The sequence below is a fragment of the Mastomys coucha genome, unplaced genomic scaffold, assembly GCF_008632895.1.
Source record: "Mastomys coucha isolate ucsf_1 unplaced genomic scaffold, UCSF_Mcou_1 pScaffold22, whole genome shotgun sequence".
Lineage (NCBI taxonomy): Eukaryota > Metazoa > Chordata > Mammalia > Rodentia > Muridae > Mastomys > Mastomys coucha.
Window position 1 is genome coordinate 166,116,102 of NW_022196905.1, and position 13,219 is coordinate 166,129,320.

At 42.0% G+C, this 13,219-nt stretch overlaps 1 protein-coding gene and 1 non-coding gene across 5 annotated transcripts in view; one reads left to right on the top strand and one right to left on the bottom strand.

Annotated features, from left to right (window-relative positions):
• The window catches only part of LOC116069037 (A disintegrin and metallopeptidase domain 3-like), a 53,439-nt gene that overhangs the window by 1,253 nt on the left and 38,967 nt on the right, over positions 1–13,219 (bottom strand). For 3 of the 4 annotated variants that reach the window (XM_031339322.1, XM_031339320.1, XM_031339324.1), the window contains exons 17-21: positions 10,925–11,011; positions 9,413–9,527; positions 5,933–6,098; positions 2,665–2,769; positions 1,931–1,978 (exon numbers count right to left, since the gene is read on the bottom strand). In XM_031339322.1, the coding sequence (XP_031195182.1) occupies positions 1,939–1,978; positions 2,665–2,769; positions 5,933–6,098; positions 9,413–9,527; positions 10,925–11,011 (513 nt within the window). In that variant the 3' untranslated portion in view covers positions 1,931–1,938. The remainder of the gene's footprint in view (positions 1–1,930; positions 1,979–2,664; positions 2,770–5,932; positions 6,099–9,412; positions 9,528–10,924; positions 11,012–13,219) is intronic. The other variant, XM_031339323.1, reaches the window with a different exon arrangement.
• LOC116071822 lies at positions 2,036–2,164 on the top strand. Its single transcript, XR_004111184.1, has one exon. It is a non-coding gene; the product is annotated as a small nucleolar RNA SNORA17 (small nucleolar RNA).

Genomic DNA, 13,219 nt, shown 5'->3' on the forward strand with positions numbered 1-13,219 from the left:
CACACGTAACTAAGGAATGCTGAGAGTAGGATGAACAATCTTCCCCAGGAAAGATCACATTAAGTGGTTGTCCCACACTCAGCGACCAGCCCTGGAAGCATACACACAAGTAACAATGTGCAGACTGAGCACGATAGAGCGACTAGTGAAGAAAGAGGCAGGCTAAGTGTTTGAAAGAGAGCAAGGAGGAATATATGGGAGGGTTTTGAGAGGAAAAAAAGGCAGGGGGTAATGATATAATTCTATTTTAATATAAAAATAAACTACTACTACCCCACCACCCCACCACCCCACCACCCTACCCACCAACACCTACCCAGATGACCACTCAGATACCAAAATGGATCTTAGCATATGTGGCACTTTATCATTTGTGATATGTTTTTCAGTTTTTGCTGGTGGTAGTGGTGATGGTGACTGGTGGAAGTGACTGGTGGTGGTGGTGGTGGTGGTGGTGGTGGTGGTGTGTTGGTACTGGGAACCAAGCCTAGTGCTTCACGTATTTGGGCATACCCTATACTTTTGAGCTATGCAAGAGTTATGAAATAGCCTTGCTGTCTTCCTGAAGTATGTCAATAAACATCATTTACCAGTTTTTCTTAAGGAAATGCATTCACCTTCAACATTTCTCCATAAGTTTTTCTTAACCACCCCGGTCTGGAATGCTAAGGTAGCACCTACACTTCTGCCCTTACCACAGCACTGTGTTCCCAAGCTGAAATCAAACAAGAGAACAAGCTCTGGGCATCTGCAGCAGAAGTTTGGATTCTAAGATAGTCTTGCCTTTTATTCAGTATGAGAGAGAGGTGTCCTCCAAGGTGCCACTGAGATTTTCTTCTCTGGTCTTAGTAGTCCTACCTGTAGCATGTTTTCCAATTCTGTCAGCTAAACTGCCAGTAACCAAGCAATCTGACTTACTTTGTCATTTGGGGTATCCATGTGTTGGAAACCTAACCCTCTCCCCCCGCCCCTTAAAATGTGCACACAGATAATTCTGCTGGCTGGATGCTCATGGAACACACATGGGCAGTAGGCAGTCATGCATTCTATCAGTGCCTCTGATGCAATCTGGGGATGTCAAGATAAGGGTGATGGGATTGGTGCAGAGATGTTTACAGTTTGAAGTGAGAACCCTTCGGCCTTCATGGTCTCAGCTATCTGCTGACTCAGCAAGCAGAGTGAGTCGTAAGAGAATGCCAGATGCATAATTGGATGGATACCCGAGGCAATGCTTTGTTGACCTTTTCAATTTCTCCATGTGTTCAGGTGTAGCATATAAAATACCTTTAATTTTACACAAATGAGTAGAAATTTTGTATACCTCTTTTATCTTGTCTTATGATAAAGAATTGTCTTTCTGTTTTGAAAGAAGTTGCGTCCTTACCATCTTTCCTGGTCCTCCATCACCATAAATTCCACCCTTCATTTTCAGGCATGTTGTGAGGCATATGTGTCAAGTTGGTTCTCAGAGTTTGGACGGGAGAGGCATGCTTTAAGTAAAACTACACAATTTACTGACACTCTGTAAGCACGAGGCATTTTTACGACTTCCTATATGCACTTCCCTCCATTCTAAGACAAGGAAAGAAATTCCTTTAGAGCCTCAGTAAGGAGGAGTGCGTAGGACAGCCTCCTGCACACTTGCAAACTGGCTCCTTAAAGGAAGAGGTGTGCTCGTTTAAGAAAATATTGAAAATTCCTTTCAAGAGGTTTTGTCTAAGAGTCTGATTACTAGCAAGTGACATAAGGATTCCCAAACTAATACAAAACAAAATCAATAGCAAGTGCTTTCTGTTGGCTGCACCGTAGCGTATGAAGCTAGCAATTAGGACCGCATGAGGAAATGCAAAAGCAGTTATGGACTCATTCGAGGTGTTGTTCGTAGAGTACAGTTCCAACATTTTATCAGCAATTTGGTGTTTTCAGTCACCTTTGACTCTATGACTGCTTGCTGTCGTTACTGTCTTCTAGCATTGATCTGTACAAAAGAGAAAAGATTCTTTTCAGGATTAATTTGTCACGAAGAAAAATCACCAGGCCCCCTAGAGGCATTGCAAGTGTGTCTGCTCTGTCGTATGTTTGTCAGTAGGTGGCAGAGAAGAGAGGGGCTACATCTATGCTCAGTGTAGCCTATGAACATCTGAATGATTGATTCCCTGACATTCCCTGGGTGGGGGGAGAAACAAACAAACAAAAACAAAAATCAAAACAAAAACAAACAAACCACCACCACCAACAAAGAGAGCCCTTAGACAACCACCAGTTCAGTGCCCCTCAGGCTCCCAGGGTGGGAAGTGAGCCGTAGACTCGAAGAGCCTCACCAGGGGCCACTGTGGGCCCTGGGCAGGGAGTGAGCTTTAGACAGATGATCCTCACATGAGGTCATTCAGGCAGCTTGCAGGTAAGGAACGAGCCTGAGATGGCCACCAGGCTGGCACTATGTAGACCTAGGATCATGGGGTCAGACATTCCCCCAAATGACCTCTGAGTGGAGCCATAATGCACAAGCGGGGCATAGCACTCCTGAGATGACTCCTGAGAGGACCCCAGACACTCAGAGACCCCCAGGCGCCACTAAGTGGAGCAAGTAAGTAGTAGAGAAATGGAAGAGAAAGAGGAACAGAAGGGTGTGGGCACAATGAAGAGGCAGAACTAGAGACTTACGGGTAGTGAGGAACAGCCTGATGTGAGGAGCTGGTGATGCTACCTGGGACGATCGTGAGGTTCTGGTCTGTGCTACCACTGGGGACCACGTCTGAGTTCACGGACCTGAAGCAGCAGGGGGTCTGTTACCACCAAAGGCCAGGCAGATGTCCCTGGTCTGGGCTGCTGCCCAAGAACATGTTGAAGTCTGAGAGCTGTGCAGAACTAACCCCCATCACTTACCTGGGAATTATGGGAGAGCTGACCCTGGGGTGTGACAGCAGCAGCACTGACCACACTCCTAGCCAGATGCAGTAGTCAAGAGAGAGCGCCCCCCTCCAACACATTGTGGGAGTTGCAGGTGAATTGGCCTCAAGGCTATATGAATATGGCAGAGCTGGCCCTGCCACTCACCTTTCGTGTGATAGCGTGGACTAGGGAGAGGCGCCCTTCTCCCTTGCCACCTAAGGCAGGTAGGGGGGAGAGCTGGCCCCAGGGTCATGAGAATTCCAGAACTGGCCCAGCCCCTTACTGGCTGCAACACTTGACAGAGTGGGCCCTGTACCTCGCCTGGGCAAGCACCGTAGAGCTGGCCCCGAGGGCATAGGTGTAAATGAGCCAGCTCGGGCAAGCATGAGGTTGGTGGCATGTACACAGGAGAGCTGGCAGGCTGATCAGCTTGGATACCTCTCAGGCCCAGAGACAAGGTTTTGAATTGGCCCACCCCAACATCTACCCCATCAATGAACTGCTGGAGTGCATGAAGTGGCCAGCCCTACAGTTCCCAAACCACAGCATCTCCATGACACAGGGCAACAGGCTATCTGAGAGGAGTCCCAGGGAGGCTCCAGTACTGATAGAGTAGCAGAAGCCAGAGGCCTCATACCATACCAATGAGTCATTGCAATGAACATTTGTAAGCAAAGAAGTCTGTGGAGAAAAGGGGAGACTGTTGGACAAACTGTCACATACTAAGCTTCCAAATGAGATTTTTTTTTCTGTTGGGACCAGGTTGTAAGGGTGGAGGGCAGGTTCATGAGGAGGAAGATGAGTGGAATCAGAGTGCATGATGGGAAATTCACAAAGAACCAATAAAAAGTTGAAAAAAAAAAAGAAAAATCACAAAAATGTCAAAAATCAGATTTATGCTAAATGATCAATTGTTATGTATCAATATCTTCTTTGCAGTGATAGCCAGTGATCAAGTATTCCAGTATTTGGCCTTTCCGAATCCTATCTAACTTTCAAAGACAGACAGTGCCTTTCTGAGTTTTATTTATTTATGTTTTTGGATTTCAAAATTAACAGTCCAGCCATTTTTCTCCTCTACCTTGTCTACCTATAAATTAAGATGATATTAAGATATCTATCAAGGCAGTTGTTAATATTTATACACATTTATATATTCATCAAGTTCTTAACCCCTCTCTAGTTTTGTTTCCATCAAGCAAGTATAAATAATTACTTATATTACCTTCATTAATGATGCTTCTAACAAGATACTTCAACTATATTCACCAACATTAGTGGGACAACAGATCCTCTTGATTACTTATAACACACTAGGCATGCATTACAATGTTCAAGGTCCTCCTGGGACACATGGCAACGGCTGGTTTGAACATCTAACTAGACATCGTTAGTCTGAGCAGAGGGCGAGTAACTTTTAAGTGATTTTTGCATACTTATTTGCTGCTCCCCCTGGAGAATTTGACCTAAAAGGCTGTGACCATGGTGGCACTTGGTGATCTGTTAGAATTTGAAAACAGAAGGAAAGATTGGCCAATATGCTGGTCAAGGAAGTCCACAGCAATTGCCCTTCATGGAGTGTTGAGGGCCACACTTGTATGCCTCAGCTCTGTTTCAACGTGTCCTCCTGCTGGCCAGAAACCACTTCTATCTACTGATTTGACTTGGTTTTGTAATTTTTTTTTAAGAGCGTGATTCCTTAGTATGACAATTCTCGTAAAAGTCCAAATTTCTGCTAACTATCCAGACTTTCCCCAAATGTCCAAACAGTACAGTAATATTTATGCCAGCTGTTGTTTAATCTGATGACTCTGAATACTCTCATTATTTTATAGATGTCTACACAAAGCATCAGGAGCATTGCCCTGGATTTAACTAGTTGCCACTGCCCCCTTGATAACTGTTGCCTCTTCTGAGAACTGGAGATGGCATTGGAAATCCGTCGTCACTGTGTTCTTACAGGATGGGACTACAGAATCCCTGTTTACCCTTGCTTCATAATTCCACTCTCCCTGAGTCCCCACCAAGCACAGCTTGTGCCAGTGTTGGGGCTGAAACAACAACTGTTCAACACCTTAACTGCAGTACAGAAAAATACAAACGATATTAATAGCACGTGCATTATAGAAAGGGCTCCCAGCCTTGTTCTGTACTCTTTTCTTGCCTTCTACGTATTCTATTCACAAATCTGCTCCCAAACTTGTCTCTATTGACCACCCCCCACCCCAGGCATAAACATGACTTGCAACATAAGGATGCTCAGGTTGCTTAGGAAATCAGCAATATGTTCTAAATGAGACACTTCACATAGGATTTTCACTGGAAAGGTCCTGAGGAACACTGAGGTGCTCCAATTGTCCTTGTCACATCAGGACGTGAAGGTTGCTGTATAGCTGGTCTTTGCTACTTTGTGGGTTCTTCTTTTTCCCATCCCTTATCCCCACCCCACACACCCAGTTTAACTTCCCTATCACTAGATAAGAGAGAAAGGAGGAGAGGAGGGAGGGAGGGAGGGAGAGAGAGATCCCTAAATCTAATTTCTTTCCTTCTGTTTCTTCTTTGAGTACAACGACTAACGCGCTGCAATCAATCCTTCTGAACGGCCACCACCCATGCCTCTTGGGCCTCTAGTATTGCTATACCCTCTAAGACAGTCTCAGAATTTCAAAAGTCACACAATCACAGAAACTACCTGCAGCTGGCAAAAACCACACCTCTACTGGGACACTAGGCAAATCATGGTCAGCCACTGCTGACAGTCTGAAGCAGGCTCCAAATCCCTATACCTGGGATTAAAATGAAAATGTATTCTTATAATGTTTCTGTGCTTTTTTAAAAAAATAAAACTTCCAGAATTCTCACTACAGGACGCTGGTCAGAAAAAAATGGAAATAAACTTTGGTATGTCATGAAAACCTTCCACCCAGTAGTTCTAGCAGGTTGTCCAATCAACCATCCCTCCCCAAAGCCATATTTATATTACTTAACCATGTTCAAATACTTCCTGAGGTGCATTTTTACTATTAGTACATTTACTTACCTTTTGCGTAATGTTCCCTCTTTGTGCTTGAATGCCTTTGGGATATTCCGCTTAACAACCATGAAGGCTGTCGCAATGAGGAAAGGCAGGAAGACGTAGAAGCTGATCAGAAGTCCTTTTTTGTATTGAGTGCTATGTCGCTTGACAATCAAAGATGCGCTTTTATCTGAAAATGTGAAAGTACCATTCAGCTTTTCAAAAACCAGGACTGAAGCAGAGCAGTGACTTGAGTTATTTTGTTTTGCCCACTATGATGTCTCAGTTTCAGCTTTTATATACTGTTAGTTAATTTTGAATTAACTTATACGAACGGCACATGAATTCAAACACTCTTTTGTATGGAACTATTTGATCTCTTAAGCCAGAGAGGTAAAATCACATCTCTTAGCAAGAAAAAGGATGTTGCCTTTTATTACACTTTGAGGTTTTAAAAATCTTCACCCTTGCATTGAACTGTTTTTAGTTTTAAAATGACTCTGCTGTTTTATAATTGTTCTGTTTTGGGGCATTCAGCTACATCCATCTGCTCAACTTATCTACACTACAACCCAGACCCATTCTCTCTTCTTCATGACTCACAATCCTCTTTTTCCACCTGCTCTTCATTTACTTCTTAATCATATTTTTCTGTAGCTTTAATAATACTAAAACTCCATTTACTCTAATAATAACTCACTCCTCCTTATTCAATTTCCTTCCTCTGTTCTTTCTTTGCTTAAAGAAGAACCCATAGTCTTAGCTTGTTTCTTCTATATCCTACCCTTAGTAAATCAGACCATAGGATGTACTACAGTATCTTTGTATCTTTATTCACCCAAAGTTAGTGGAGATGGATAGAAGATTGTTTATAGTTAAATGACTTTTACTGTCTCTTTATTAGTAGGCACATCCACCCACGGTGGTTACTACTGTACTTAATTTCTACTCTGACTTGTATTAAAAGTCTCTCCTGGAATCCTGAAGGTTTGGTTATAGAGCTCATGTCCAGAGAAAGGAACAATGCTTCACCCTTACTAAAACCTAGCCACACATGAACAGTGCAGAAATTGCAACTCCAAGAATACGGGTAATTTTAAAAATTCCAATCAGTGGCCTAAATCCAGAGGCCTAAGTCTCAACACAGGCTCAGAATGGAACATGAAAAATCCAGGTGTAAAAAAAATCATACTACTAATTCCACACTGATGGATTCTGATGAGAGAGCTTCAGATAAACTCACAGGGAAACTACTCAACAGGAGAAGAAAACCGAAAACACAAGGGTGCCCAGTGAAATCAAAGGGCTGGGACTAAGGAGCTGAGGGGCTCCCAGCCTTAAATGGGACATTTATAGCAAGCTCATGCTCCAAACCCCAGAGAAAACAGTCGGAAAGAAGGTAAGAGCCAGAGGATGGTAAGGTGTGCTGTGAAATGCTGGCTTCTGGGCATGGCATGAGGGTGACACTCACATAAATGCACTGTAACCAAGGTTACCAGGGCAACACCTGTATGAGATCAGTCAATATTCCAGCAGTCAGTGCTACCTGTATTCAGTTGTTTATAAGAGAAAGAAAGAAAGAAAGAAAGAAAGAAAGAAAGAAAGAAAGAAAGAAAGAAAGAAAGAGAGAGAGAGGGGAAGGAAGAGAGAGTGAAGGAGAGAGAGAAAGAGAAAGAGAGAAAGAGAGAGAGAAAAAGAAAGAAAGAGAGGGAAGGAGGGAGGGAGGGAGGGAGGGAGGGAGAAAAAAGGGGCATAAAGGTTGGAGAAGGATTTGCTGCTGAGCTGTGTCCAGTAAGAACAAAAGATGAAAACTGTAGGTGAACTTGAGCAAAAACATTGCATACTTGTATGAAACTATCAAAGAATAAATAAAATGCATCTAAAAGTAAAAGAACAATCTCGTTTAGGCAAAACAAACAAAACTCAGAACTGGTACATAAAGACAGGTACATCCCTGCCAGTCAGCCTAGCCAAAATGGAGAGCTCCAGGTTCAGTGAGCATCCCTATCTCAAAAAATAAAGTGGAGAACAAAAAAGGATGACCCCAAGGTCCTGCTCCAGTCTGTCTTTAAATGCATGTTCACAGTCAAGTGCACACACACATGCACACCCCCCCACAGACACAGACAAGTGCACGCACACATGCACACACCCCCACAAACACAGACAAGTGCACGCACACATGCACCCCCCCACAGACACAGACAAGTGCACGCACACATGCACCCCCCACAGACACAGACAAGTGCACGCACACATGCTCACACCCCCACAAACACAGAGACATTACATACAATTTTTTAAAAATGGGAAATTCCTATGTATTTTGCTACTTAAAGTCTTGCATCTCTAAGAAATTTTTAACGGGATATCTATTTAGACTTAAGTAACTAAGAATTGAAGAAAAATACAAGCAGTGAGAGTAAGAGCTGCCAAGTCTAGAAATGAAACTGGTATAAATTAAATGAAGACCACAGATTAAGATAACTATCAATAGATTAGAATATTAACGCTATAATACAGGACATTAGCAACATATATAAATTCCATTAATGTAACTATTTCAATGAAATATTACCTTAAATTAAGAAAATAAATCTTCTTCTAGTATCATCTGCTAAGAGAATACCCAAATTTCTATTCAATAGGGTTGAGGGAACACATTTAAACAGCTTTCTTGCAAAATTTTTCTTACTTTAACCTTCCAGTCTGTGGCTCCTTTTGCTCTAAGCTCCCAGCCTGTTATTTACACATATAGTAATTAATAAGATTGAGACATTGACACACTTGATGCCATACAGCAGCCCTAAATGCTGTCACAGGTGTGTGACTGTAGCAAACAGAACTGACAGAATCAAATGGGCAGTAGCTGCTCAGGACATTCTACCAAATGCATTTAAACATGTCTAGTGGCATGTGATATTCATGAGCTGAGTGGATAGGTTTGGGTGCTTTAAACAGGCCAGAACTGAAGAGATGGCCCAGTGCTTATGCATCAGCTGCTCCCTAGGCCCTGAATGTGCTGCTTAACACCAACACTGAGCCACTCAAATGAGGTCTCTAACTCCAGCTCCATCCAGGGAGTCCAATTTCTTCTGCTGGCTATCTCAGGCATCCTCAAACATAGCTCTCCCCACCAACTCCCCCCCCCCCGACACACACACATTTTTTAAACACGCAACTCAGTTGTAAGCCAGCACATCCTCATATATAGCTAATGCCCCTGGGAAATACAGACTACAGCAGTTTATCGTCTTTTCTGAAATTTGTGACTGCATAAAAAACTATGCTGTGGGTATAGAAATGTTCTGATAAAATTAGAGAAGGGAGGTCTGCTAAGGTCTCACTTCTACACATGGTCCTGTAAATTTAAATAGAGTCAAGCAAAATAGAAATATTTGACCCTTAAGTTACACTTCTTAAATGGCAAGGCTTCAGTGGCCACAGTGACCAGTGTAGATGGGATATGCTTCTATACATACAGACTGTGTTCTGGATACTAACCATAGGGCAGCCAAAACCCATCATCCATACTTCCTCCTGGAGATGAAGGTGTCATGTCACACTCTGGAGGAGCAAAACCAGATTCACACTGACAGCTTCCTAGATTGTTGCAAATCTAAAACCAAATCCAAATAGAAACTGAAATACATATATATTCTATTCATTATCCACAGTTAGGATCTGTAAATTATTCAAATTTAGTTTAAGCAGTTTTAATGTGAAAATAAAAAGGATACTTGTCCAATTAATATGCTTGCCCCATCTTTCCACCAGTCATATTTCTAAGTAGAAGTTATAACATTCTTGATATAATTGAAATGATTTGCTAGAAAGGTATAGCAACTATGAAGTTATAAAACAGTGATTATAATTTATTATTAATTTATACTAACAAGAGAAACTGCTGTGATGAGGGAAAATTTCTATGGAAGATGAAAACAAACACCTCTAATAAGCTGTGGGGCCAGGGGCAAACAGTAACACTCATACAGAAGGCTAGAAAGATGCTTGCAAAGATAAAAAGAAGAGTCATGACCAATGGAAGGACTCTGGATCCAGCCCCACAGAAAAGTAAATGAATTAAACTAGGTGAATTCTGACTCAGTTGCTATAAAAAGCCCAGGCTACAACAAAGATGTGGGAAACACATCTTAATCAAATGCATGCTGGGAAAATTTCCAAACTTCTGCAACTCAGCATACAACTTCACAACAGCTGGGTGGGTTGGGGTGTCAAAAATACCAGGTACGACACATAGAGACAAGAACAGAAACAATAAGGACTAAGTGATGACTGTTAACAAGTCATGGATTAACATGGATTCAGCATGTTAAGAGAGATTTAGTAGCCTCCCCAGAATATAAGGCAATGCAAGCTCTCATGTATGCTCTCATGTGGGTACAAAACTTCTCAGAACCTATGTTTTACTCCTTGCTTAAATTTTGGGAAAATAGAGTAATTTGAATGTACAATGATGCCTGTTTTGTTTTGTTTTGTTTTTTTCAGAATTCCCAACAGTTAAATGCTATTTGAAAGGCCATTAGTGTGTAAATCCACAAGAATAACATTGACCACACACTAGAGGAAATGAACTGAGGTTGTCAGGAGACAAACCTAATCTGAGTACATTGGAACTCAGGTTTCTTAAATGTCAGATGAGAAGTAATGTACATATTACACCTACATTCCCAGAAATGCATGGGGCACCAGCTCTGTATGATTAATTACACTTTAATAGTCAAACATTGTGATACCATCCTGCTTGCTCGCTCGCTCGCTGGCTCTTTTGGTGTATCATTCAAGGCTCATTTGTTCAGCTGGCCTGTAGCAGTCTGACAGTGCCTACGAATCATGCACATCTGTGTAAGTAGCACAGTCTATGTTCCTTATTTAACTGAAATTTTCTAAAGGGAATTTACACACTAAATAATTCTGAACCTGGCTGTGCTGGAAAATGTTTATTGATGTGAATTGAAATGATCACATTACATGAAGAATAAAATGGTTACCTACCCCATGTCCTTGGCATTTGTCATCAGGCTCACAATCCCTGGTTCCCCTTAGGACATGCACATATACGCATTTCCCTTTGTGACAAACCTGAAAAAGCATATTTAAAGCTAAAAATGCTAATGTGAGCAACCACAGAAACTCTAAATAAAATACAAGGTCTAGTTGAAGAGTTCTATTTGCTACAAAAGGAATGTACAGGGACAGTGTATGTTTAATGGGCTGATTTACATTCCAAAACATATAGCTAACGAAAGAAGGGCGTGTCTGCCTTCTTCATAGGGTTTCCATTTTGAAAATGAGGTGCAGTAGGTTTTGTTATTGTTGCTTTTGTTTGTTTTGTTTGTTTTTCTGGAAGCAACAGTAATATCCACACTCACAATAATGAGCTGACATGAGAGCAAGCACAGCTAACACAGCTAACAACAGAGCTCTCCGATCACCTTTTTCCTGCCAAAAAAGACACAATGTCTCACATCTCTCCCTTTAGCAGCGTGGTCTGGATTGATCAGTTTACATCATCCCTCAACTCAGGACTTGTCTAAGCTTACCTAACAAGCTAGGAGGATGCAATATCTTCTTGTGACACAAATGGACAACAGTAACATTTGCCATGTGGTGACTACTCAGTGGATGTGTGGGCTCTGTTCATATTCCTCTACCCAAAGTCAAACCATTTGAATGCCTTTTGATCCCTCCTTTAAGATGAACAGTTCACTTTGCTCAGATGGTCTGAAGGGGTATTTTACGTGGGATCAATGGTCTTTACTAGTGAGATAAACTGAGGCATGATTAAGTGCAAAGTTTAATGTAAGTAAAAGGTAAAATCTGGGCCAGGCATCCATAGCAGAAGCGATTCAGGGGCTGCATGGGATAGGTTTTTATAGGCAGATGTGGAGGGATAGGAAAAGACATGCTGGCTTCAAGAGACTGAAGGTCTCTATTTCCAGTATTTGTTTTATGCTTTGGGATGTTAGGCAAGCTAGCTCACTGCTTCTGCTTGCAAATTTCTATCACATGCACTCATAACAACAACAACAACAACAAAAACCCTCAAAGTTATATTTTACTTGTTTTTGTACTTAGAATGTCACTTAGAAGCCTTAACTGGTTTTGTATTCTTGGGGACTCTTTTATTTTTAATTTTTAAAAATTTATTATTTAGTTATTTTAAATCCTAAGTGTGGTTCCTCTTGATCCTCTCCTTCCCCGTCCCCTATCTCCCTCCCATGGACTCTCCTTCTTTTCTCTTTAGACAAGGGGAGGCCTCCGGTAGCTAGCCAGCAATCCTGGCATTTCAGTCACAGTAACAACAGGAACATCCTTTCCTATTGAGGCTGGACAAGGCAGCCCAGGGGCTGACAACAGAGTCCAAGACAGCCCCTGCTCCCACTGACAGGAATCACACATGAAGACCAAGCTACACAACTGTAACATATGTGCATATGGCCTAGTTCAGTCCCATGCAGGTTCCATGGTTGGCAATTCAGTCTCTGTGAGCCCAGGTTAGTTGATTCTGTATTTTTTTTTTTTACAGTGTCCTTGTCCCCTGTCTCCTACAATTCTTCCTTCCCCTATTCTGCAGGATTTCCAGAGCTCTGCCTAGGGTTTGGCTGTTAATGTCTGCTTTGTTTTGTCATACTCTATTTTGCATTACATGTATACATATTCATAAGTTCTAGTCTCTTGTATCCTCAAATATTCTGATGTCAAGTAGATGTTCCACAAATCCATTAAATTCTGACATTATGTCGGTGGATGAGAACTCCTGGAAAGAAGCTGTGTGTGCAGAACCTGACTGGCTGACTGGAAGTGCAGTCATGTGGAGACAATGGTTGTTGTAGTCCTAGATCCTAGTAACCTTATCTTGAGCTAGCGTTACCTTGTCTATCTGTGTTGGAACCAACCTCCTGCGATGAACAGATAAAGCCCCTTGGAAATACTAACTTAGCCGACTGCCAGCTTCCCCTCAGAGCTACGAATATCTCTGATGTACCCACCAATGTATTTTTTAAAATTTCCTTAATTACTTTCTTTGTTCTGTTGCTCCGAAACTCTGTGAAACTGCTTCTGCCTGGGAACATCGTCAAACCTGAGGTAATTCTGGGTTTCCTGGGGCCACAGTCACTCAAAGAGACTATAAATAAACTGTTTCTTATTCCCTTTGAGGTGAAAACTTTTGTGTATGTGTGTGTGTGTGTGTGTGTGTGTGTGTGTGTGTGATGTAGTGTAGGGATACGAATTGGAAAGGAAGAAGTCAAATTATCACTATTTGCTGATGATATGATAGTATACTTA